At 44.4% G+C, this 23,781-nt stretch overlaps 1 protein-coding gene, 6 non-coding genes and 30 pseudogenes across 7 annotated transcripts; all 37 read left to right on the top strand.

Moving 5' to 3' along the window:
• The first annotated feature begins 76 nt into the window (after positions 1 to 76).
• LOC149100096 (5S ribosomal RNA) lies at positions 77 to 195 on the top strand (annotated as a pseudogene).
• A 384-nt stretch (positions 196 to 579) lies between these two features.
• On the top strand, positions 580 to 698 carry LOC149100095 (5S ribosomal RNA; annotated as a pseudogene).
• A 384-nt stretch (positions 699 to 1,082) lies between these two features.
• LOC149100094 (5S ribosomal RNA) lies at positions 1,083 to 1,201 on the top strand (annotated as a pseudogene).
• A 384-nt stretch (positions 1,202 to 1,585) lies between these two features.
• LOC149100093 (5S ribosomal RNA) lies at positions 1,586 to 1,704 on the top strand (annotated as a pseudogene).
• Positions 1,705 to 2,088: 384 nt separating this feature from the next.
• LOC149100092 (5S ribosomal RNA) lies at positions 2,089 to 2,207 on the top strand (annotated as a pseudogene).
• Positions 2,208 to 2,591: 384 nt separating this feature from the next.
• On the top strand, positions 2,592 to 2,710 carry LOC149100091 (5S ribosomal RNA; annotated as a pseudogene).
• A 384-nt stretch (positions 2,711 to 3,094) lies between these two features.
• LOC149100090 (5S ribosomal RNA) lies at positions 3,095 to 3,213 on the top strand (annotated as a pseudogene).
• Positions 3,214 to 3,597: 384 nt separating this feature from the next.
• On the top strand, positions 3,598 to 3,716 carry LOC149100089 (5S ribosomal RNA; annotated as a pseudogene).
• A 597-nt stretch (positions 3,717 to 4,313) lies between these two features.
• Positions 4,314 to 5,261, top strand: LOC149100088 (uncharacterized). The gene has a single exon (XM_089276583.1). It carries the CDS (start codon positions 4,314 to 4,316, stop codon positions 5,259 to 5,261), a length of 948 nt encoding a protein of 315 aa, XP_089132709.1.
• A 4,580-nt stretch (positions 5,262 to 9,841) lies between these two features.
• On the top strand, positions 9,842 to 9,960 carry LOC149100087 (5S ribosomal RNA; annotated as a pseudogene).
• A 384-nt stretch (positions 9,961 to 10,344) lies between these two features.
• On the top strand, positions 10,345 to 10,463 carry LOC149100086 (5S ribosomal RNA; annotated as a pseudogene).
• A 384-nt stretch (positions 10,464 to 10,847) lies between these two features.
• Positions 10,848 to 10,966, top strand: LOC149100085 (5S ribosomal RNA; annotated as a pseudogene).
• Positions 10,967 to 11,350: 384 nt separating this feature from the next.
• Positions 11,351 to 11,469, top strand: LOC149100084 (5S ribosomal RNA). Its single transcript, XR_016203398.1, has one exon. It is a non-coding gene; the product is annotated as a 5S ribosomal RNA (ribosomal RNA).
• A 384-nt stretch (positions 11,470 to 11,853) lies between these two features.
• Positions 11,854 to 11,972, top strand: LOC149100083 (5S ribosomal RNA; annotated as a pseudogene).
• A 384-nt stretch (positions 11,973 to 12,356) lies between these two features.
• On the top strand, positions 12,357 to 12,475 carry LOC149100082 (5S ribosomal RNA). The gene has a single exon (XR_016203397.1). It is a non-coding gene; the product is annotated as a 5S ribosomal RNA (ribosomal RNA).
• A 384-nt stretch (positions 12,476 to 12,859) lies between these two features.
• On the top strand, positions 12,860 to 12,978 carry LOC149100081 (5S ribosomal RNA; annotated as a pseudogene).
• A 384-nt stretch (positions 12,979 to 13,362) lies between these two features.
• LOC149100080 (5S ribosomal RNA) lies at positions 13,363 to 13,481 on the top strand (annotated as a pseudogene).
• Positions 13,482 to 13,865: 384 nt separating this feature from the next.
• LOC149100079 (5S ribosomal RNA) lies at positions 13,866 to 13,984 on the top strand (annotated as a pseudogene).
• Positions 13,985 to 14,368: 384 nt separating this feature from the next.
• LOC149100078 (5S ribosomal RNA) lies at positions 14,369 to 14,487 on the top strand (annotated as a pseudogene).
• A 384-nt stretch (positions 14,488 to 14,871) lies between these two features.
• LOC149100077 (5S ribosomal RNA) lies at positions 14,872 to 14,990 on the top strand (annotated as a pseudogene).
• Positions 14,991 to 15,374: 384 nt separating this feature from the next.
• Positions 15,375 to 15,493, top strand: LOC149100076 (5S ribosomal RNA). Its single transcript, XR_016203396.1, has one exon. It is a non-coding gene; the product is annotated as a 5S ribosomal RNA (ribosomal RNA).
• Positions 15,494 to 15,876: 383 nt separating this feature from the next.
• LOC149100075 (5S ribosomal RNA) lies at positions 15,877 to 15,995 on the top strand (annotated as a pseudogene).
• Positions 15,996 to 16,379: 384 nt separating this feature from the next.
• Positions 16,380 to 16,498, top strand: LOC149100074 (5S ribosomal RNA; annotated as a pseudogene).
• Positions 16,499 to 16,882: 384 nt separating this feature from the next.
• On the top strand, positions 16,883 to 17,001 carry LOC149100073 (5S ribosomal RNA; annotated as a pseudogene).
• A 384-nt stretch (positions 17,002 to 17,385) lies between these two features.
• On the top strand, positions 17,386 to 17,504 carry LOC149100072 (5S ribosomal RNA; annotated as a pseudogene).
• A 384-nt stretch (positions 17,505 to 17,888) lies between these two features.
• Positions 17,889 to 18,007, top strand: LOC149100071 (5S ribosomal RNA). The gene has a single exon (XR_016203395.1). It is a non-coding gene; the product is annotated as a 5S ribosomal RNA (ribosomal RNA).
• A 383-nt stretch (positions 18,008 to 18,390) lies between these two features.
• On the top strand, positions 18,391 to 18,509 carry LOC149100070 (5S ribosomal RNA). The gene has a single exon (XR_016203394.1). It is a non-coding gene; the product is annotated as a 5S ribosomal RNA (ribosomal RNA).
• A 384-nt stretch (positions 18,510 to 18,893) lies between these two features.
• Positions 18,894 to 19,012, top strand: LOC149100069 (5S ribosomal RNA; annotated as a pseudogene).
• Positions 19,013 to 19,396: 384 nt separating this feature from the next.
• LOC149100068 (5S ribosomal RNA) lies at positions 19,397 to 19,515 on the top strand (annotated as a pseudogene).
• Positions 19,516 to 19,899: 384 nt separating this feature from the next.
• On the top strand, positions 19,900 to 20,018 carry LOC149100067 (5S ribosomal RNA; annotated as a pseudogene).
• A 384-nt stretch (positions 20,019 to 20,402) lies between these two features.
• LOC149100066 (5S ribosomal RNA) lies at positions 20,403 to 20,521 on the top strand (annotated as a pseudogene).
• A 384-nt stretch (positions 20,522 to 20,905) lies between these two features.
• On the top strand, positions 20,906 to 21,024 carry LOC149100065 (5S ribosomal RNA; annotated as a pseudogene).
• Positions 21,025 to 21,407: 383 nt separating this feature from the next.
• Positions 21,408 to 21,526, top strand: LOC149100064 (5S ribosomal RNA; annotated as a pseudogene).
• A 384-nt stretch (positions 21,527 to 21,910) lies between these two features.
• On the top strand, positions 21,911 to 22,029 carry LOC149100063 (5S ribosomal RNA; annotated as a pseudogene).
• A 383-nt stretch (positions 22,030 to 22,412) lies between these two features.
• LOC149100062 (5S ribosomal RNA) lies at positions 22,413 to 22,531 on the top strand (annotated as a pseudogene).
• A 384-nt stretch (positions 22,532 to 22,915) lies between these two features.
• Positions 22,916 to 23,034, top strand: LOC149100061 (5S ribosomal RNA; annotated as a pseudogene).
• A 384-nt stretch (positions 23,035 to 23,418) lies between these two features.
• Positions 23,419 to 23,537, top strand: LOC149100060 (5S ribosomal RNA). Its single transcript, XR_016203393.1, has one exon. It is a non-coding gene; the product is annotated as a 5S ribosomal RNA (ribosomal RNA).
• Positions 23,538 to 23,781: the final 244 nt, after the last annotated feature.

Below are 23,781 nucleotides of genomic sequence, written 5' to 3'. Positions count from 1 at the left end.
AGCAATTAAAGGCCTTCCTTCTAAGAGACTTAAAAGAGAGTCCAAGCAATTGGGCAAGGTTTGAGTTGTTTCTTTCGTCTACGACCACACCACAGGGAACGTACCGGTTCTCGTCCGATGACCGAAGTCAAGTCCTGTTGGGCGGCGTCAGTACCTGGCTGGGTGACCACCTGGGAATACGCCGTGTTGTAGACTTTTGGAGCCATTTTGGGACTGGACTCTTCAGAGAAGATTTCCATACGCCTCCACATCATTGATCCCTCTGTTTTCAAAATGTGGTCTTTTTTTTTTGGAATTATTTTTCCAGCAAGTTGACAGCATATTAGAAGATTTTCTTGTTTGATTACAGCACTGCAACACTGAGCAGCACACTGGAGGCAATCTCTTGAATGTGGCTTTGATGACTGACCATTGGAGAATCGCCCTTTTGTGATTTGAAGTCTTAGCTGGCTTTGGAATCTCTGGGTTAAGTAGCCGAGACGTAATTGGAAATTCATGACAACAGCAATTAAAGGCCTTCCTTCTAAGAGACTTAAAAGAGAGTCCAAGCAATTGGGCAAGGTTTGAGTTGTTTCTTTCGTCTACGACCACACCACAGGGAACGTACCGGTTCTCGTCCGATGACCGAAGTCAAGTCCTGTTGGGCGGCGTCAGTACCTGGCTGGGTGACCACCTGGGAATACGCCGTGTTGTAGACTTTTGGAGCCATTTTGGGACTGGACTCTTCAGAGAAGATTTCCATACGCCTCCACATCATTGATCCCTCTGTTTTCAAAATGTTGTCTTTTTTTTTTGGAATTATTTTTGCAGCAAGTTGACAGCATATTAGAAGATTTTCTTGTTTGATTACAGCACTGCAACACTGAGCAGCACACTGGAGGCAATCTCTTGAATGTGGCTTTGATGACTGACCATTGGAGAATCGCCCTTTTGTGATTTGAAGTCTTAGCTGGCTTTGGAATCTCTGGGTTAAGTAGCCGAGACGTAATTGGAAATTCATGACAACAGCAATTAAAGGCCTTCCTTCTAAGAGACTTAAAAGAGAGTCCAAGCAATTGGGCAAGGTTTGAGTTGTTTCTTTCGTCTACGACCACACCACAGGGAACGTACCGGTTCTCGTCCGATGACCGAAGTCAAGTCCTGTTGGGCGGCGTCAGTACCTGGCTGGGTGACCACCTGGGAATACGCCGTGTTGTAGACTTTTGGAGCCATTTTGGGACTGGACTCTTCAGAGAAGATTTCCATACGCCTCCACATCATTGATCCCTCTGTTTTCAAAATGTTGTCTTTTTTTTTTGGAATTATTTTTGCAGCAAGTTGACAGCATATTAGAAGATTTTCTTGTTTGATTACAGCACTGCAACACTGAGCAGCACACTGGAGGCAATCTCTTGAATGTGGCTTTGATGACTGACCATTGGAGAATCGCCCTTTTGTGATTTGAAGTCTTAGCTGGCTTTGGAATCTCTGGGTTAAGTAGCCGAGACGTAATTGGAAATTCATGACAACAGCAATTAAAGGCCTTCCTTCTAAGAGACTTAAAAGAGAGTCCAAGCAATTGGGCAAGGTTTGAGTTGTTTCTTTCGTCTACGACCACACCACAGGGAACGTACCGGTTCTCGTCCGATGACCGAAGTCAAGTCCTGTTGGGCGGCGTCAGTACCTGGCTGGGTGACCACCTGGGAATACGCCGTGTTGTAGACTTTTGGAGCCATTTTGGGACTGGACTCTTCAGAGAAGATTTCCATACGCCTCCACATCATTGATCCCTCTGTTTTCAAAATGTTGTCTTTTTTTTTTGGAATTATTTTTGCAGCAAGTTGACAGCATATTAGAAGATTTTCTTGTTTGATTACAGCACTGCAACACTGAGCAGCACACTGGAGGCAATCTCTTGAATGTGGCTTTGATGACTGACCATTGGAGAATCGCCCTTTTGTGATTTGAAGTCTTAGCTGGCTTTGGAATCTCTGGGTTAAGTAGCCGAGACGTAATTGGAAATTCATGACAACAGCAATTAAAGGCCTTCCTTCTAAGAGACTTAAAAGAGAGTCCAAGCAATTGGGCAAGGTTTGAGTTGTTTCTTTCGTCTACGACCACACCACAGGGAACGTACCGGTTCTCGTCCGATGACCGAAGTCAAGTCCTGTTGGGCGGCGTCAGTACCTGGCTGGGTGACCACCTGGGAATTCGCCGTGTTGTAGACTTTTGGAGCCATTTTGGGACTGGACTCTTCAGAGAAGATTTCCATACGCCTCCACATCATTGATCCCTCTGTTTTCAAAATGTTGTCTTTTTTTTTTGGAATTATTTTTCCAGCAAGTTGACAGCATATTAGAAGATTTTCTTGTTTGATTACAGCACTGCAACACTGAGCAGCACACTGGAGGCAATCTCTTGAATGTGGCTTTGATGACTGACCATTGGAGAATCGCCCTTTTGTGATTTGAAGTCTTAGCTGGCTTTGGAATCTCTGGGTTAAGTAGCCGAGACGTAATTGGAAATTCATGACAACAGCAATTAAAGGCCTTCCTTCTAAGAGACTTAAAAGAGAGTCCAAGCAATTGGGCAAGGTTTGAGTTGTTTCTTTCGTCTACGACCACACCACAGGGAACGTACCGGTTCTCGTCCGATGACCGAAGTCAAGTCCTGTTGGGCGGCGTCAGTACCTGGCTGGGTGACCACCTGGGAATACGCCGTGTTGTAGACTTTTGGAGCCATTTTGGGACTGGACTCTTCAGAGAAGATTTCCATACGCCTCCACATCATTGATCCCTCTGTTTTCAAAATGTTGTCTTTTTTTTTTGGAATTATTTTTGCAGCAAGTTGACAGCATATTAGAAGATTTTCTTGTTTGATTACAGCACTGCAACACTGAGCAGCACACTGGAGGCAATCTCTTGAATGTGGCTTTGATGACTGACCATTGGAGAATCGCCCTTTTGTGATTTGAAGTCTTAGCTGGCTTTGGAATCTCTGGGTTAAGTAGCCGAGACGTAATTGGAAATTCATGACAACAGCAATTAAAGGCCTTCCTTCTAAGAGACTTAAAAGAGAGTCCAAGCAATTGGGCAAGGTTTGAGTTGTTTCTTTCGTCTACGACCACACCACAGGGAACGTACCGGTTCTCGTCCGATGACCGAAGTCAAGTCCTGTTGGGCGGCGTCAGTACCTGGCTGGGTGACCACCTGGGAATACGCCGTGTTGTAGACTTTTGGAGCCATTTTGGGACTGGACTCTTCAGAGAAGATTTCCATACGCCTCCACATCATTGATCCCTCTGTTTTCAAAATGTTGTCTTTTTTTTTTGGAATTATTTTTGCAGCAAGTTGACAGCATATTAGAAGATTTTCTTGTTTGATTACAGCACTGCAACACTGAGCAGCACACTGGAGGCAATCTCTTGAATGTGGCTTTGATGACTGACCATTGGAGAATCGCCCTTTTGTGATTTGAAGTCTTAGCTGGCTTTGGAATCTCTGGGTTAAGTAGCCGAGACGTAATTGGAAATTCATGACAACAGCAATTAAAGGCCTTCCTTCTAAGAGACTTAAAAGAGAGTCCAAGCAATTGGGCAAGGTTTGAGTTGTTTCTTTCGTCTACGACCACACCACAGGGAACGTACCGGTTCTCGTCCGATGACCGAAGTCAAGTCCTGTTGGGCGGCGTCAGTACCTGGCTGGGTGACCACCTGGGAATACGCCGTGTTGTAGACTTTTGGAGCCATTTTGGGACTGGACTCTTCAGAGAAGATTTCCATACGCCTCCACATCATTGATCCCTCTGTTTTCAAAATGTTGTCTTTTTTTTTTGCAATTATTTTTCCAGCAAGTTGACAGCATATTAGAAGATTTTCTTGTTTGATTACAGCACTGCAACACTGAGCAGCACACTGGAGGCAATCTCTTGAATGTGGCTTTGATGACTGACCATTGGAGAATCGCCCTTTTGTGATTTGAAGTCTTAGCTGGCTTTGGAATCTCTGGGTTAAGTAGCCGAGACGTAATTGGAAATTCATGACAACAGCAATTAAAGGCCTTCCTTCTAAGAGACTTAAAAGAGAGTCCAAGCAATTGGGCAAGGTTTGAGTTGTTTCTTTCGTCTACGACCACACCACAGGGAACGTACCGGTTCTCGTCCGAGCTCTGTGCTAATCTGTGGAATCTTTGCCTGTTCTTGGCCATCGAAGTGTTTAGATATTGTTATCTGTTTGCTGAAAAGTTGTTTGATTAGTTGGCGGTCTTATTTTGTGGAAAAGCCTAACCATACTTTGAGTGTGGGAGTTTTGTGTTCCGTAACTTCGGGACGCCAATATGGCGGACCGGAGAGAAAGGAGCGTCACGTTTCGTTCACCTGTTAGAATTGGTTTAGGTGTTCTTAAAGCTGGAATTGAAAAGGAAATCAGCGACACTTTGAAAGTATTTCAAGATCTTGGAGATAATGTATACCTGCTGGAACTTGAAACGAAAGCTGACGCGGAGTTTCTTGTTAGTAACGGTTTTGATGTCGAAGAGTTCCACTTCGATTGTTCTCCTCCTCATGGGAAGTTTATGAACGTCAGTATTTTGGGTCTTCGCTCCTACGTAGACGACGAGGAGGTGAAATTGGCCCTATCGGAGTATGGTGTTTTGAAAAGTGAGGTGATACGTCTCAAATACAAAGCCGACCACGATTTGGCCGGTATGGAAAACGGGAATCGCCTGGTGAAGATGGTTTTAGACAAACCATCTTTGCCGTATTCTATGCGAATCGGAGGTGAGTGGTGCAGAATCATACACAATAACCAGCAACCTGTGTGTTTGGAATGTAAGGAACTTGGGCATACCAGGAAAAAGTGCCCGATGATTCGATGCAGAGTGTGCAAGCAGCGAGGACACATGTCGTATAATTGCGAGCAGAGGGAAGCGAACGACGAAGACGAGCCCAACACAGATCGAGATGGCGCCGCGGCTGATGCTCAGCAAGATGCACAGCGAGGGGCGCCAAGTGAGTCTGAAGAAGACTCAGAAAAGGATACTCCTACGCAAAATAATCAAGTGAATGAAAGTCAATCCGTTCCAGAAAATCACGATGAAGAAATGGAGCAAGAGGAAAGAGCACAAGGGTTAAAACGACAACACACAACTGACACTGATTCTGACGGCAAGGCTAGCGTCTCCGTTCGTCGTCAGAGAATTCATCCTCCGCCAAACCTTCCTAACGGAAGAAGAAAGGAGAAAAAGACTGCCTCTGATACCGATCATAAGTCGTCTGCAAGTTAGCTTTCTTATTTTTTATAACGAACAATGGACCGGGACTTTATAATCATCTTCCTCTGTTTAGTCATGACAACCATTTTAACTGTAAACTCACAGGGGCTTCGCTCCCCTGATCGACGAAAAATGGCTTTTTCCTATTTTCTTCGAAACAGACTAGGTATAATTCTACTTCAAGAAACTCATTGGAGTGTTGACATGGAGATGCAAATCAAACGCGAGTGGATGGGTGATGTTATCTTTAATCATGGCACAAATACCGCGAGAGGTGTCGCTATCCTCATTCATTCACGCCTTGAGTGTATTGTGAACCATATACGACGTGATAATGAAGGTCGGATTTTAAATGTAGTTCTGGAACTTGATGATCAAACCTTGAACATCATAAACATTTACGCACCTCAAACAGACAGCGATCGACGAATTTTCTTTTCTAGCTTGGATGGTTTTATTTCCGAGGAGCTTGACAACATCATCGGTGGTGACTTTAATTGCATCGCAGACGCAAGGGATAAATTCGGTGGAAATCCAAATGCTAGGAATTTTGCTGCCACAACTCTCCATGGAATTTGCACACGACTTAACATATCTGATATCTGGAGGGATCGAAATAAGGATAAACGCTGCTTCACTTGGACTGCGCGACATCCCACAAATGGAACACACATACGCACGCGAATTGACAAATTCTTAATTAGCCACTCCTTAAATCAATTTGTTATGGACGCCTCGATCAAACCCTTTCCTCATTCTGACCATGACAGTGTCTGTCTGACTTTAAACTTTGACAGGATAAAACGCGGACCCGGATACTGGCACTTTAACAACAACCTATTGTCTAACGCGGCCTTCGAGTCCGAGATCAACGATTTCTGGACTTTTTGGAAAACCAAGTTCGAAGTTTTTGAAGACCCGCTACTATGGTGGGACAAGGCGAAACAAGGTTTCAAAATCGTTGCAATTCGATGCGGTAAAATACTAGGAAAGCTGAAACGCCATGAAAAGTTTCAACTAGAGCGTAACCTCATAAAGCTGCAGGAAAAATCCAACAATGGTAACACACGGGACATTGAGAACTACCTTCTTGCGACAGAAAAATTAAAGCAGCTGGAACTGAAAGATCTAGAAGCCACTAAAATTAGAACGAAAGCTCAGTTTTTAGAAGAAGGAGAACGGAGCACACGCTACTTCTATTCGCTTGAGAAATGCCGAAAAGCAGAACAAACGATTCGTGTTTTGACAAAGGATAACCTTGATGTCGTCTCGGAACCACAAGATCTGCTGAAAGAAACCCATAAATTCTACAAACAACTCTTTGCAGCCCAACCCAGTGATGCACATGCAAGAAACAAATTTCTAGACTGTGCTATCCCAAAATTACCTGATGAAGCACGTGAGTCCTGCGAAGGTCTTATTACAGAGGAGGAGTTAAGAAAAGCTGTGATGGCAATGGAAAGCAACAAATCACCTGGCTGCGATGGCTTGACGTCGAACTTTTATAAACACTTTTGGCCTATTCTCGGGGAGAAGTTAACACGTGTCTACAATTATGCTTTTGATAATGGCCTTCTTACTGTTTCACAGCGGCGGGGAATCATTACTTTATTGTTTAAAAAAGGAGACCGAACACAATTAAAGAACTGGCGACCAGTAACTCTACTCAATACTGATTACAAAATTTTGACAAAGGCGCTGGCGAACAGGCTGCAACAAGTACTACCCCTAATCGTGAACTCTGACCAAACTGCCTGTATAAAAGGAAGGACAATTAACGATAACACTCGTCTTCTCAATGATGTCATATCCTATGTCAACGAGAAAAACACCAGTCTAGCCTTCATCAGTATTGACCAGATGAAGGCCTTTGACCGAGTCTCTCACGACTTTTTATTTGCTTGTCTGGAACGCTTTGGTTTTGGACCCAACTTCATTAACTGGATTAAATTGATCTATCACGATGCCTCTAGCTCTGTCAAGACAAATGGTTGGCTCACCGCTTTTATTAAACTAGAACGCGGACTTAGACAGGGCTGTGCCCTCTCTATGCCCCTCTATGTCCTAACCGCAGAAACAATGGCTATAAACATTCGCGAAAATCCTAGAATTCATGGTATTCGACCGCCTGACTCCGAGGAAGAGTTAAAATTGTCACAATATGCAGATGATACGACGCTGTTGCTATCTGACGATGCTTCCATCAATGAAGCTTTTACCGTATTTGATTTGTACGAACGCGCCTCTGGTGCAAAAATAAACAAAGGAAAATGCAAGGGGCTCTGGTGCGGAGCTTTTAAGGAACGGACGGATCAACTTCACGGTTTTGATTGGTATAATGACTTTATCCCTGAGAAGATTCTTGGCATTTTCTTTGGTAACGTGGACTGTACGAGACTGAATTGGGAGGCTAAAATACAGAAAATAAATAACATCATTGCCGCTTGGCGACACAGGCAGTTAAGCTATAAAGGTAAAGCGCTCGTCATTAACGGCCTCCTAGCTTCAACATTATGGTATAACGCCACTTCACTACCGATGCCTGCTTGGGCAGTATCACAGATTGAACAATCACTTTATGATTTCTTTTGGAACTACAAACGTCATCTGGCTACAAAGGACATCCTGGCCCTTCCCCTAAAGGAAGGTGGTTTCAACATCCCTCGTTTGCAGACTAAAATCGGAAGTTTACGTCTGAACACCTTGAGGAGGCTTCTATCAGAGGAAAAAGCACACTGGAAACATTTCACATCATACTTTCTTCGTATCTCCAATCTTCGTCTTGGAAAGATGTCTCTCGCACTGGACTATTCGTTGCAGCGTATCGATAGAGACATACCCAGTTTTCATAAGGAACTGCTAACGGCTTGGCACCGACATAAGGATCACCGCGTGCGGACCGGATCCGCTGAGTCCGTCACTGATATCCTTAATGAGCCCCTGTTCCTGAACCCTGAAATTACCACTGAAGACAAGCCCCTGATCTTTACAGACTGGATTGCAGCTGGAATCACCCGGATTAGAGACATCTGCTATGAAGTTATCCCGGGGTACCTACCTGTGTCAGCCATACACGACATGCTAACAGAGAAAAATCCGCGCACCTTATCTAGAACAACAGAAGAACTGAGAGAGCTATTTGTCGCTCTTCCCCCAGATTGGTCCAAAAAGATCTGTACTGCCTCAGTGTGGCCGCCGCCTACCTTGCAACCTTGTTTTGGCATTGTGAACTCCAGGCCTGGACAAACACCCATCGATATTTCATTGTGCAGGACGCGTCATTTTTACACACATTTGCTGCAAGCCGAGAAGCCCGTTATCCCTGCTGTAGACCATTGGAAGCAGACTCTTCAACCAGAACCCTGCTTTAACGCTAAACAATGGAAAGCTTTATATCCACCGCTCATCAACAACAAACACGGTGATGTAAACTGGAAGATCACCCACAGAGTTCTCCCCACCGCTTTGTCTTTAAACAGGATCGGGGTGTATGCCACACCGTATTGTCACCGATGTGGTGTTACCGACACCTTGGAGCACGCCATACTCGACTGCCCTACTGTCCATAATTTCTGGAACCAGCTACAGACATATGTGGATAAAATCACTGAACGGAAACTGACACTCACCACACAAGTAAAGTTATTTGGAAAAGCCAAAACGAACAATGACTCTCTAACACCGAGATCACTAGATTTAGTCAACTGGACACTAACATTGGCCCGCTGGGCTATCTATAAATCCGCCGTCAACTACCGAACAAAGAACTTGACATATCCGCCCGAAGCGCTGTTTAAAGCTATGGTTAAATCGCATTTGCGTTTCCAATACAAGTTATATAAGTTGAGACACACGCAATATTACTTTCCACATCATTGGTGTTTAGGAGAGGCTTTTGCTAAAGTAGAAAATGACACTTTAACTTTTACATTGTAACAAAAATATTGAGCTACTAAATGATGTAAATTAACGACACCCTAAATGGAACACTGAAAAGTCTTATTTATTTTATGACACTATTTGTAAAAATAACGATGTCTAAATAGTTGATAAAATAACTAGCGGATTCTAAATAAAAAAGCTCTTTGAGCCTTTTAAGAAAAAAAAAAAAAAAAACCGGTTCTCGTCCGATGACCGAAGTCAAGTCCTGTTGGGCGGCGTCAGTACCTGGCTGGGTGACCACCTGGGAATACGCCGTGTTGTAGACTTTTGGAGCCATTTTGGGACTGGACTCTTCAGAGAAGATTTCCATACGCCTCCACATCATTGATCCCTCTGTTTTCAAAATGTTGTCTTTTTTTTTTGGAATTATTTTTGCAGCAAGTTGACAGCATATTAGAAGATTTTCTTGTTTGATTACAGCACTGCAACACTGAGCAGCACACTGGAGGCAATCTCTTGAATGTGGCTTTGATGACTGACCATTGGAGAATCGCCCTTTTGTGATTTGAAGTCTTAGCTGGCTTTGGAATCTCTGGGTTAAGTAGCCGAGACGTAATTGGAAATTCATGACAACAGCAATTAAAGGCCTTCCTTCTAAGAGACTTAAAAGAGAGTCCAAGCAATTGGGCAAGGTTTGAGTTGTTTCTTTCGTCTACGACCACACCACAGGGAACGTACCGGTTCTCGTCCGATGACCGAAGTCAAGTCCTGTTGGGCGGCGTCAGTACCTGGCTGGGTGACCACCTGGGAATACGCCGTGTTGTAGACTTTTGGAGCCATTTTGGGACTGGACTCTTCAGAGAAGATTTCCATACGCCTCCACATCATTGATCCCTCTGTTTTCAAAATGTTGTCTTTTTTTTTTGGAATTATTTTTGCAGCAAGTTGACAGCATATTAGAAGATTTTCTTGTTTGATTACAGCACTGCAACACTGAGCAGCACACTGGAGGCAATCTCTTGAATGTGGCTTTGATGACTGACCATTGGAGAATCGCCCTTTTGTGATTTGAAGTCTTAGCTGGCTTTGGAATCTCTGGGTTAAGTAGCCGAGACGTAATTGGAAATTCATGACAACAGCAATTAAAGGCCTTCCTTCTAAGAGACTTAAAAGAGAGTCCAAGCAATTGGGCAAGGTTTGAGTTGTTTCTTTCGTCTACGACCACACCACAGGGAACGTACCGGTTCTCGTCCGATGACCGAAGTCAAGTCCTGTTGGGCGGCGTCAGTACCTGGCTGGGTGACCACCTGGGAATACGCCGTGTTGTAGACTTTTGGAGCCATTTTGGGACTGGACTCTTCAGAGAAGATTTCCATACGCCTCCACATCATTGATCCCTCTGTTTTCAAAATGTTGTCTTTTTTTTTTGGAATTATTTTTCCAGCAAGTTGACAGCATATTAGAAGATTTTCTTGTTTGATTACAGCACTGCAACACTGAGCAGCACACTGGAGGCAATCTCTTGAATGTGGCTTTGATGACTGACCATTGGAGAATCGCCCTTTTGTGATTTGAAGTCTTAGCTGGCTTTGGAATCTCTGGGTTAAGTAGCCGAGACGTAATTGGAAATTCATGACAACAGCAATTAAAGGCCTTCCTTCTAAGAGACTTAAAAGAGAGTCCAAGCAATTGGGCAAGGTTTGAGTTGTTTCTTTCGTCTACGACCACACCACAGGGAACGTACCGGTTCTCGTCCGATGACCGAAGTCAAGTCCTGTTGGGCGGCGTCAGTACCTGGCTGGGTGACCACCTGGGAATACGCCGTGTTGTAGACTTTTGGAGCCATTTTGGGACTGGACTCTTCAGAGAAGATTTCCATACGCCTCCACATCATTGATCCCTCTGTTTTCAAAATGTTGTCTTTTTTTTTTGGAATTATTTTTCCAGCAAGTTGACAGCATATTAGAAGATTTTCTTGTTTGATTACAGCACTGCAACACTGAGCAGCACACTGGAGGCAATCTCTTGAATGTGGCTTTGATGACTGACCATTGGAGAATCGCCCTTTTGTGATTTGAAGTCTTAGCTGGCTTTGGAATCTCTGGGTTAAGTAGCCGAGACGTAATTGGAAATTCATGACAACAGCAATTAAAGGCCTTCCTTCTAAGAGACTTAAAAGAGAGTCCAAGCAATTGGGCAAGGTTTGAGTTGTTTCTTTCGTCTACGACCACACCACAGGGAACGTACCGGTTCTCGTCCGATCACCGAAGTCAAGTCCTGTTGGGCGGCGTCAGTACCTGGCTGGGTGACCACCTGGGAATACGCCGTGTTGTAGACTTTTGGAGCCATTTTGGGACTGGACTCTTCAGAGAAGATTTCCATACGCCTCCACATCATTGATCCCTCTGTTTTCAAAATGTTGTCTTTTTTTTTTGGAATTATTTTTCCAGCAAGTTGACAGCATATTAGAAGATTTTCTTGTTTGATTACAGCACTGCAACACTGAGCAGCACACTGGAGGCAATCTCTTGAATGTGGCTTTGATGACTGACCATTGGAGAATCGCCCTTTTGTGATTTGAAGTCTTAGCTGGCTTTGGAATCTCTGGGTTAAGTAGCCGAGACGTAATTGGAAATTCATGACAACAGCAATTAAAGGCCTTCCTTCTAAGAGACTTAAAAGAGAGTCCAAGCAATTGGGCAAGGTTTGAGTTGTTTCTTTCGTCTACGACCACACCACAGGGAACGTACCGGTTCTCGTCCGATGACCGAAGTCAAGTCCTGTTGGGCGGCGTCAGTACCTGGCTGGGTGACCACCTGGGAATACGCCGTGTTGTAGACTTTTGGAGCCATTTTGGGACTGGACTCTTCAGAGAAGATTTCCATACGCCTCCACATCATTGATCCCTCTGTTTTCAAAATGTTGTCTTTTTTTTTTGGAATTATTTTTGCAGCAAGTTGACAGCATATTAGAAGATTTTCTTGTTTGATTACAGCACTGCAACACTGAGCAGCACACTGGAGGCAATCTCTTGAATGTGGCTTTGATGACTGACCATTGGAGAATCGCCCTTTTGTGATTTGAAGTCTTAGCTGGCTTTGGAATCTCTGGGTTAAGTAGCCGAGACGTAATTGGAAATTCATGACAACAGCAATTAAAGGCCTTCCTTCTAAGAGACTTAAAAGAGAGTCCAAGCAATTGGGCAAGGTTTGAGTTGTTTCTTTCGTCTACGACCACACCACAGGGAACGTACCGGTTCTCGTCCGATCACCGAAGTCAAGTCCTGTTGGGCGGCGTCAGTACCTGGCTGGGTGACCACCTGGGAATACGCCGTGTTGTAGACTTTTGGAGCCATTTTGGGACTGGACTCTTCAGAGAAGATTTCCATACGCCTCCACATCATTGATCCCTCTGTTTTCAAAATGTTGTCTTTTTTTTTTGGAATTATTTTTGCAGCAAGTTGACAGCATATTAGAAGATTTTCTTGTTTGATTACAGCACTGCAACACTGAGCAGCACACTGGAGGCAATCTCTTGAATGTGGCTTTGATGACTGACCATTGGAGAATCGCCCTTTTGTGATTTGAAGTCTTAGCTGGCTTTGGAATCTCTGGGTTAAGTAGCCGAGACGTAATTGGAAATTCATGACAACAGCAATTAAAGGCCTTCCTTCTAAGAGACTTAAAAGAGAGTCCAAGCAATTGGGCAAGGTTTGAGTTGTTTCTTTCGTCTACGACCACACCACAGGGAACGTACCGGTTCTCGTCCGATGACCGAAGTCAAGTCCTGTTGGGCGGCGTCAGTACCTGGCTGGGTGACCACCTGGGAATACGCCGTGTTGTAGACTTTTGGAGCCATTTTGGGACTGGACTCTTCAGAGAAGATTTCCATACGCCTCCACATCATTGATCCCTCTGTTTTCAAAATGTTGTCTTTTTTTTTTGGAATTATTTTTCCAGCAAGTTGACAGCATATTAGAAGATTTTCTTGTTTGATTACAGCACTGCAACACTGAGCAGCACACTGGAGGCAATCTCTTGAATGTGGCTTTGATGACTGACCATTGGAGAATCGCCCTTTTGTGATTTGAAGTCTTAGCTGGCTTTGGAATCTCTGGGTTAAGTAGCCGAGACGTAATTGGAAATTCATGACAACAGCAATTAAAGGCCTTCCTTCTAAGAGACTTAAAAGAGAGTCCAAGCAATTGGGCAAGGTTTGAGTTGTTTCTTTCGTCTACGACCACACCACAGGGAACGTACCGGTTCTCGTCCGATGACCGAAGTCAAGTCCTGTTGGGCGGCGTCAGTACCTGGCTGGGTGACCACCTGGGAATACGCCGTGTTGTAGACTTTTGGAGCCATTTTGGGACTGGACTCTTCAGAGAAGATTTCCATACGCCTCCACATCATTGATCCCTCTGTTTTCAAAATGTTGTCTTTTTTTTTTGGAATTATTTTTGCAGCAAGTTGACAGCATATTAGAAGATTTTCTTGTTTGATTACAGCACTGCAACACTGAGCAGCACACTGGAGGCAATCTCTTGAATGTGGCTTTGATGACTGACCATTGGAGAATCGCCCTTTTGTGATTTGAAGTCTTAGCTGGCTTTGGAATCTCTGGGTTAAGTAGCCGAGACGTAATTGGAAATTCATGACAACAGCAATTAAAGGCCTTCCTTCTAAGAGACTTAAAAGAGAGTCCAAGCAATTGGGCAAGGTTTGAGTTGTTTCTTTCGTCTACGACCACACCACAGGGAACGTACCGGTTCTCGTCCGATGACCGAAGTCAAGTCCTGTTGGGCGGCGTCAGTACCTGGCTGGGTGACCACCTGGGAATACGCCGTGTTGTAGACTTTTGGAGCCATTTTGGGACTGGACTCTTCAGAGAAGATTTCCATACGCCTCCACATCATTGATCCCTCTGTTTTCAAAATGTTGTCTTTTTTTTTTGGAATTATTTTTGCAGCAAGTTGACAGCATATTAGAAGATTTTCTTGTTTGATTACAGCACTGCAACACTGAGCAGCACACTGGAGGCAATCTCTTGAATGTGGCTTTGATGACTGACCATTGGAGAATCGCCCTTTTGTGATTTGAAGTCTTAGCTGGCTTTGGAATCTCTGGGTTAAGTAGCCGAGACGTAATTGGAAATTCATGACAACAGCAATTAAAGGCCTTCCTTCTAAGAGACTTAAAAGAGAGTCCAAGCAATTGGGCAAGGTTTGAGTTGTTTCTTTCGTCTACGACCACACCACAGGGAACGTACCGGTTCTCGTCCGATGACCGAAGTCAAGTCCTGTTGGGCGGCGTCAGTACCTGGCTGGGTGACCACCTGGGAATACGCCGTGTTGTAGACTTTTGGAGCCATTTTGGGACTGGACTCTTCAGAGAAGATTTCCATACGCCTCCACATCATTGATCCCTCTGTTTTCAAAATGTTGTCTTTTTTTTTTGGAATTATTTTTCCAGCAAGTTGACAGCATATTAGAAGATTTTCTTGTTTGATTACAGCACTGCAACACTGAGCAGCACACTGGAGGCAATCTCTTGAATGTGGCTTTGATGACTGACCATTGGAGAATCGCCCTTTTGTGATTTGAAGTCTTAGCTGGCTTTGGAATCTCTGGGTTAAGTAGCCGAGACGTAATTGGAAATTCATGACAACAGCAATTAAAGGCCTTCCTTCTAAGAGACTTAAAAGAGAGTCCAAGCAATTGGGCAAGGTTTGAGTTGTTTCTTTCGTCTACGACCACACCACAGGGAACGTACCGGTTCTCGTCCGATGACCGAAGTCAAGTCCTGTTGGGCGGCGTCAGTACCTGGCTGGGTGACCACCTGGGAATACGCCGTGTTGTAGACTTTTGGAGCCATTTTGGGACTGGACTCTTCAGAGAAGATTTCCATACGCCTCCACATCATTGATCCCTCTGTTTTCAAAATGTTGTCTTTTTTTTTTGGAATTATTTTTCCAGCAAGTTGACAGCATATTAGAAGATTTTCTTGTTTGATTACAGCACTGCAACACTGAGCAGCACACTGGAGGCAATCTCTTGAATGTGGCTTTGATGACTGACCATTGGAGAATCGCCCTTTTGTGATTTGAAGTCTTAGCTGGCTTTGGAATCTCTGGGTTAAGTAGCCGAGACGTAATTGGAAATTCATGACAACAGCAATTAAAGGCCTTCCTTCTAAGAGACTTAAAAGAGAGTCCAAGCAATTGGGCAAGGTTTGAGTTGTTTCTTTCGTCTACGACCACACCACAGGGAACGTACCGGTTCTCGTCCGATCACCGAAGTCAAGTCCTGTTGGGCGGCGTCAGTACCTGGCTGGGTGACCACCTGGGAATACGCCGTGTTGTAGACTTTTGGAGCCATTTTGGGACTGGACTCTTCAGAGAAGATTTCCATACGCCTCCACATCATTGATCCCTCTGTTTTCAAAATGTTGTCTTTTTTTTTGGAATTATTTTTGCAGCAAGTTGACAGCATATTAGAAGATTTTCTTGTTTGATTACAGCACTGCAACACTGAGCAGCACACTGGAGGCAATCTCTTGAATGTGGCTTTGATGACTGACCATTGGAGAATCGCCCTTTTGTGATTTGAAGTCTTAGCTGGCTTTGGAATCTCTGGGTTAAGTAGCCGAGACGTAATTGGAAATTCATGACAACAGCAATTAAAGGCCTTCCTTCTAAGAGACTTAAAAGAGAGTCCAAGCAATTGGGCAAGGTTTGAGTTGTTTCTTTCGTCTACGACCACACCACAGGGAACGTACCGGTTCTCGTCCGATGACCGAAGTCAAGTCCTGTTGGGCGGCGTCAGTACCTGGCTGGGTGACCACCTGGGAATACGCCGTGTTGTAGACTTTTGGAGCCATTTTGGGACTGGACTCTTCAGAGAAGATTTCCATACGCCTCCACATCATTGATCCCTCTGTTTTCAAAATGTTGTCTTTTTTTTTTGGAATTATTTTTGCAGCAAGTTGACAGCATATTAGAAGATTTTCTTGTTTGATTACAGCACTGCAACACTGAGCAGCACACTGGAGGCAATCTCTTGAATGTGGCTTTGATGACTGACCATTGGAGAATCGCCCTTTTGTGATTTGAAGTCTTAGCTGGCTTTGGAATCTCTGGGTTAAGTAGCCGAGACGTAATTGGAAATTCATGACAACAGCAATTAAAGGCCTTCCTTCTAAGAGACTTAAAAGAGAGTCCAAGCAATTGGGCAAGGTTTGAGTTGTTTCTTTCGTCTACGACCACACCACAGGGAACGTACCGGTTCTCGTCCGATGACCGAAGTCAAGTCCTGTTGGGCGGCGTCAGTACCTGGCTGGGTGACCACCTGGGAATACGCCGTGTTGTAGACTTTTGGAGCCATTTTGGGACTGGACTCTTCAGAGAAGATTTCCATACGCCTCCACATCATTGATCCCTCTGTTTTCAAAATGTTGTCTTTTTTTTTTGGAATTATTTTTGCAGCAAGTTGACAGCATATTAGAAGATTTTCTTGTTTGATTACAGCACTGCAACACTGAGCAGCACACTGGAGGCAATCTCTTGAATGTGGCTTTGATGACTGACCATTGGAGAATCGCCCTTTTGTGATTTGAAGTCTTAGCTGGCTTTGGAATCTCTGGGTTAAGTAGCCGAGACGTAATTGGAAATTCATGACAACAGCAATTAAAGGCCTTCCTTCTAAGAGACTTAAAAGAGAGTCCAAGCAATTGGGCAAGGTTTGAGTTGTTTCTTTCGTCTACGACCACACCACAGGGAACGTACCGGTTCTCGTCCGATGACCGAAGTCAAGTCCTGTTGGGCGGCGTCAGTACCTGGCTGGGTGACCACCTGGGAATACGCCGTGTTGTAGACTTTTGGAGCCATTTTGGGACTGGACTCTTCAGAGAAGATTTCCATACGCCTCCACATCATTGATCCCTCTGTTTTCAAAATGTTGTCTTTTTTTTTTGGAATTATTTTTCCAGCAAGTTGACAGCATATTAGAAGATTTTCTTGCTTGATTACAGCACTGCAACACTGAGCAGCACACTGGAGGCAATCTCTTGAATGTGGCTTTGATGACTGACCATTGGAGAATCGCCCTTTTGTGATTTGAAGTCTTAGCTGGCTTTGGAATCTCTGGGTTAAGTAGCCGAGACGTAATTGGAAATTCATGACAACAGCAATTAAAGGCCTTCCTTCTAAGAGACTTAAAAGAGAGTCCAAGCAATTGGGCAAGGTTTGAGTTGTTTCTTTCGTCTACGACCACACCACAAGGAACGTACCGGTTCTCGTCCGATGACCGAAGTCAAGTCCTGTTGGGCGGCGTCAGTACCTGGCTGGGTGACTACCTGGGAATACGCCGTGTTGTAGACTTTTGGAGCCATTTTGGGACTGGACTCTTCAGAGAAGATTTCCATACGCCTCCACATCATTGATCCCTCTGTTTTCAAAATGTTGTCTTTTTTTTTTGGAATTATTTTTGCAGCAAGTTGACAGCATATTAGAAGATTTTCTTGTTTGATTACAGCACTGCAACACTGAGCAGCACACTGGAGGCAATCTCTTGAATGTGGCTTTGATGACTGACCATTGGAGAATCGCCCTTTTGTGATTTGAAGTCTTAGCTGGCTTTGGAATCTCTGGGTTAAGTAGCCGAGACGTAATTGGAAATTCATGACAACAGCAATTAAAGGCCTTCCTTCTAAGAGACTTAAAAGAGAGTCCAAGCAATTGGGCAAGGTTTGAGTTGTTTCTTTCGTCTACGACCACACCACAGGGAACGTACCGGTTCTCGTCCGATCACCGAAGTCAAGTCCTGTTGGGCGGCGTCAGTACCTGGCTGGGTGACCACCTGGGAATACGCCGTGTTGTAGACTTTTGGAGCCATTTTGGGACTGGACTCTTCAGAGAAGATTTCCATACGCCTCCACATCATTGATCCCTCTGTTTTCAAAATGTTGTCTTTTTTTTTGCAATTATTTTTCCAGCAAGTTGACAGCATATTAGAAGATTTTCTTGTTTGATTACAGCACTGCAACACTGAGCAGCACACTGGAGGCAATCTCTTGAATGTGGCTTTGATGACTGACCATTGGAGAATCGCCCTTTTGTGATTTGAAGTCTTAGCTGGCTTTGGAATCTCTGGGTTAAGTAGCCGAGACGTAATTGGAAATTCATGACAACAGCAATTAAAGGCCTTCCTTCTAAGAGACTTAAAAGAGAGTCCAAGCAATTGGGCAAGGTTTGAGTTGTTTCTTTCGTCTACGACCACACCACAGGGAACGTACCGGTTCTCGTCCGATCACCGAAGTCAAGTCCTGTTGGGCGGCGTCAGTACCTGGCTGGGTGACCACCTGGGAATACGCCGTGTTGTAGACTTTTGGAGCCATTTTGGGACTGGACTCTTCAGAGAAGATTTCCATACGCCTCCACATCATTGATCCCTCTGTTTTCAAAATGTTGTCTTTTTTTTTTGGAATTATTTTTCCAGCAAGTTGACAGCATATTAGAAGATTTTCTTGTTTGATTACAGCACTGCAACACTGAGCAGCACACTGGAGGCAATCTCTTGAATGTGGCTTTGATGACTGACCATTGGAGAATCGCCCTTTTGTGATTTGAAGTCTTAGCTGGCTTTGGAATCTCTGGGTTAAGTAGCCGAGACGTAATTGGAAATTCATGACAACAGCAATTAAAGGCCTTCCTTCTAAGAGACTTAAAAGAGAGTCCAAGCAATTGGGCAAGGTTTGAGTTGTTTCTTTCGTCTACGACCACACCACAGGGAACGTACCGGTTCTCGTCCGATCACCGAAGTCAAGTCCTGTTGGGCGGCGTCAGTACCTCGCTGGGTGACTACCTGGGAATACGCCGTGTTGTAGACTTTTGGAGCCATTTTGGGACTGGACTCTTCAGAGAAGATTTCCATACGCCTCCACATCATTGATCCCTCTGTTTTCAAAATGTTGTCTTTTTTTTTTGGAATTATTTTTGCAGCAAGTTGACAGCATATTAGAAGATTTTCTTGTTTGATTACAGCACTGCAACACTGAGCAGCACACTGGAGGCAATCTCTTGAATGTGGCTTTGATGACTGACCATTGGAGAATCGCCCTTTTGTGATTTGAAGTCTTAGCTGGCTTTGGAATCTCTGGGTTAAGTAGCCGAGACGTAATTGGAAATTCATGACAACAGCAATTAAAGGCCTTCCTTCTAAGAGACTTAAAAGAGAGTCCAAGCAATTGGGCAAGGTTTGAGTTGTTTCTTTCGTCTACGACCACACCACAGGGAACGTACCGGTTCTCGTCCGATGACCGAAGTCAAGTCCTGTTGGGCGGCGTCAGTACCTGGCTGGGTGACCACCTGGGAATACGCCGTGTTGTAGACTTTTGGAGCCATTTTGGGACTGGACTCTTCAGAGAAGATTTCCATACGCCTCCACATCATTGATCCCTCTGTTTTCAAAATGTTGTCTTTTTTTTTTGGAATTATTTTTCCAGCAAGTTGACAGCATATTAGAAGATTTTCTTGTTTGATTACAGCACTGCAACACTGAGCAGCACACTGGAGGCAATCTCTTGAATGTGGCTTTGATGACTGACCATTGGAGAATCGCCCTTTTGTGATTTGAAGTCTTAGCTGGCTTTGGAATCTCTGGGTTAAGTAGCCGAGACGTAATTGGAAATTCATGACAACAGCAATTAAAGGCCTTCCTTCTAAGAGACTTAAAAGAGAGTCCAAGCAATTGGGCAAGGTTTGAGTTGTTTCTTTCGTCTACGACCACACCACAGGGAACGTACCGGTTCTCGTCCGATGACCGAAGTCAAGTCCTGTTGGGCGGCGTCAGTACCTGGCTGGGTGACCACCTGGGAATACGCCGTGTTGTAGACTTTTGGAGCCATTTTGGGACTGGACTCTTCAGAGAAGATTTCCATACGCCTCCACATCATTGATCCCTCTGTTTTCAAAATGTTGTCTTTTTTTTTTGGAATTATTTTTCCAGCAAGTTGACAGCATATTAGAAGATTTTCTTGTTTGATTACAGCACTGCAACACTGAGCAGCACACTGGAGGCAATCTCTTGAATGTGGCTTTGATGACTGACCATTGGAGAATCGCCCTTTTGTGATTTGAAGTCTTAGCTGGCTTTGGAATCTCTGGGTTAAGTAGCCGAGACGTAATTGGAAATTCATGACAACAGCAATTAAAGGCCTTCCTTCTAAGAGACTTAAAAGAGAGTCCAAGCAATTGGGCAAGGTTTGAGTTGTTTCTTTCGTCTACGACCACACCACAGGGAACGTACCGGTTCTCGTCCGATGACCGAAGTCAAGTCCTGTTGGGCGGCGTCAGTACCTGGCTGGGTGACCACCTGGGAATACGCCGTGTTGTAGACTTTTGGAGCCATTTTGGGACTGGACTCTTCAGAGAAGATTTCCATACGCCTCCACATCATTGATCCCTCTGTTTTCAAAATGTTGTCTTTTTTTTTTGGAATTATTTTTCCAGCAAGTTGACAGCATATTAGAAGATTTTCTTGTTTGATTACAGCACTGCAACACTGAGCAGCACACTGGAGGCAATCTCTTGAATGTGGCTTTGATGACTGACCATTGGAGAATCGCCCTTTTGTGATTTGAAGTCTTAGCTGGCTTTGGAATCTCTGGGTTAAGTAGCCGAGACGTAATTGGAAATTCATGACAACAGCAATTAAAGGCCTTCCTTCTAAGAGACTTAAAAGAGAGTCCAAGCAATTGGGCAAGGTTTGAGTTGTTTCTTTCGTCTACGACCACACCACAGGGAACGTACCGGTTCTCGTCCGATGACCGAAGTCAAGTCCTGTTGGGCGGCGTCAGTACCTGGCTGGGTGACCACCTGGGAATACGCCGTGTTGTAGACTTTTGGAGCCATTTTGGGACTGGACTCTTCAGAGAAGATTTCCATACGCCTCCACATCATTGATCCCTCTGTTTTCAAAATGTTGTCTTTTTTTTTGGAATTATTTTTGCAGCAAGTTGACAGCATATTAGAAGATTTTCTTGTTTGATTACAGCACTGCAACACTGAGCAGCACACTGGAGGCAATCTCTTGAATGTGGCTTTGATGACTGACCATTGGAGAATCGCCCTTTTGTGATTTGAAGTCTTAGCTGGCTTTGGAATCTCTGGGTTAAGTAGCCGAGACGTAATTGGAAATTCATGACAACAGCAATTAAAGGCCTTCCTTCTAAGAGACTTAAAAGAGAGTCCAAGCAATTGGGCAAGGTTTGAGTTGTTTCTTTCGTCTACGACCACACCACAGGGAACGTACCGGTTCTCGTCCGATGACCGAAGTCAAGTCCTGTTGGGCGGCGTCAGTACCTGGCTGGGTGACCACCTGGGAATACGCCGTGTTGTAGACTTTTGGAGCCATTTTGGGACTGGACTCTTCAGAGAAGATTTCCATACGCCTCCACATCATTGATCCCTCTGTTTTCAAAATGTTGTCTTTTTTTTTTGGAATTATTTTTCCAGCAAGTTGACAGCATATTAGAAGATTTTCTTGTTTGATTACAGCACTGCAACACTGAGCAGCACACTGGAGGCAATCTCTTGAATGTGGCTTTGATGACTGACCATTGGAGAATCGCCCTTTTGTGATTTGAAGTCTTAGCTGGCTTTGGAATCTCTGGGTTAAGTAGCCGAGACGTAATTGGAAATTCATGACAACAGCAATTAAAGGCCTTCCTTCTAAGAGACTTAAAAGAGAGTCCAAGCAATTGGGCAAGGTTTGAGTTGTTTCTTTCGTCTACGACCACACCACAGGGAACGTACCGGTTCTCGTCCGATGACCGAAGTCAAGTCCTGTTGGGCGGCGTCAGTACCTGGCTGGGTGACCACCTGGGAATACGCCGTGTTGTAGACTTTTGGAGCCATTTTGGGACTGGACTCTTCAGAGAAGATTTCCATACGCCTCCACATCATTGATCCCTCTGTTTTCAAAATGTTGTCTTTTTTTTTGGAATTATTTTTGCAGCAAGTTGACAGCATATTAGAAGATTTTCTTGTTTGATTACAGCACTGCAACACTGAGCAGCACACTGGAGGCAATCTCTTGAATGTGGCTTTGATGACTGACCATTGGAGAATCGCCCTTTTGTGATTTGAAGTCTTAGCTGGCTTTGGAATCTCTGGGTTAAGTAGCCGAGACGTAATTGGAAATTCATGACAACAGCAATTAAAGGCCTTCCTTCTAAGAGACTTAAAAGAGAGTCCAAGCAATTGGGCAAGGTTTGAGTTGTTTCTTTCGTCTACGACCACACCACAGGGAGCGTACCGGTTCTCGTCCGATGACCGAAGTCAAGTCCTGTTGGGCGGCGTCAGTACCTGGCTGGGTGACCACCTGGGAATACGCCGTGTTGTAGACTTTTGGAGCCATTTTGGGACTGGACTCTTCAGAGAAGATTTCCATACGCCTCCACATCATTGATCCCTCTGTTTTCAAAATGTTGTCTTTTTTTTTTGGAATTATTTTTGCAGCAAGTTGACAGCATATTAGAAGATTTTCTTGTTTGATTACAGCACTGCAACACTGAGCAGCACACTGGAGGCAATCTCTTGAATGTGGCTTTGATGACTGACCATTGGAGAATCGCCCTTTTGTGATTTGAAGTCTTAGCTGGCTTTGGAATCTCTGGGTTAAGTAGCCGAGACGTAATTGGAAATTCATGACAACAGCAATTAAAGGCCTTCCTTCTAAGAGACTTAAAAGAGAGTCCAAGCAATTGGGCAAGGTTTGAGTTGTTTCTTTCGTCTACGACCACACCACAGGGAACGTACCGGTTCTCGTCCGATGACCGAAGTCAAGTCCTGTTGGGCGGCGTCAGTACCTGGCTGGGTGACCACCTGGGAATACGCCGTGTTGTAGACTTTTGGAGCCATTTTGGGACTGGACTCTTCAGAGAAGATTTCCATACGCCTCCACATCATTGATCCCTCTGTTTTCAAAATGTTGTCTTTTTTTTTTGGAATTATTTTTCCAGCAAGTTGACAGCATATTAGAAGATTTTCTTGTTTGATTACAGCACTGCAACACTGAGCAGCACACTGGAGGCAATCTCTTGAATGTGGCTTTGATGACTGACCATTGGAGAATCGCCCTTTTGTGATTTGAAGTCTTAGCTGGCTTTGGAATCTCTGGGTTAAGTAGCCGAGACGTAATTGGAAATTCATGACAACAGCAATTAAAGGCCTTCCTTCTAAGAGACTTAAAAGAGAGTCCAAGCAATTGGGCAAGGTTTGAGTTGTTTCTTTCGTCTACGACCACACCACAGGGAACGTACCGGTTCTCGTCCGATCACCGAAGTCAAGTCCTGTTGGGCGGCGTCAGTACCTGGCTGGGTGACCACCTGGGAATACGCCGTGTTGTAGACTTTTGGAGCCATTTTGGGACTGGACTCTTCAGAGAAGATTTCCATACGCCTCCACATCATTGATCCCTCTGTTTTCAAAATGTTGTCTTTTTTTTTTGGAATTATTTTTGCAGCAAGTTGACAGCATATTAGAAGATTTTCTTGTTTGATTACAGCACTGCAACACTGAGCAGCACACTGGAGGCAATCTCTTGAATGTGGCTTTGATGACTGACCATTGGAGAATCGCCCTTTTGTGATTTGAA

Source organism: Orbicella faveolata, unplaced genomic scaffold (genome assembly GCF_042242905.1).
Source record: "Orbicella faveolata isolate gen_17 unplaced genomic scaffold, um_ofav_v1 contig_40, whole genome shotgun sequence".
NCBI lineage: Eukaryota > Metazoa > Cnidaria > Anthozoa > Scleractinia > Merulinidae > Orbicella > Orbicella faveolata.
This window is presented reverse-complemented; position numbering and strand designations above follow the sequence as displayed.

What these genes read in the sequence shown, in the direction of transcription:
- LOC149100088 (XM_089276583.1), top strand. Translation starts at nt 4,314, where the DNA reads ATGGCGGACCGGAGAGAAAGGAGCGTCACGTTTCGTTCACCTGTTAGA.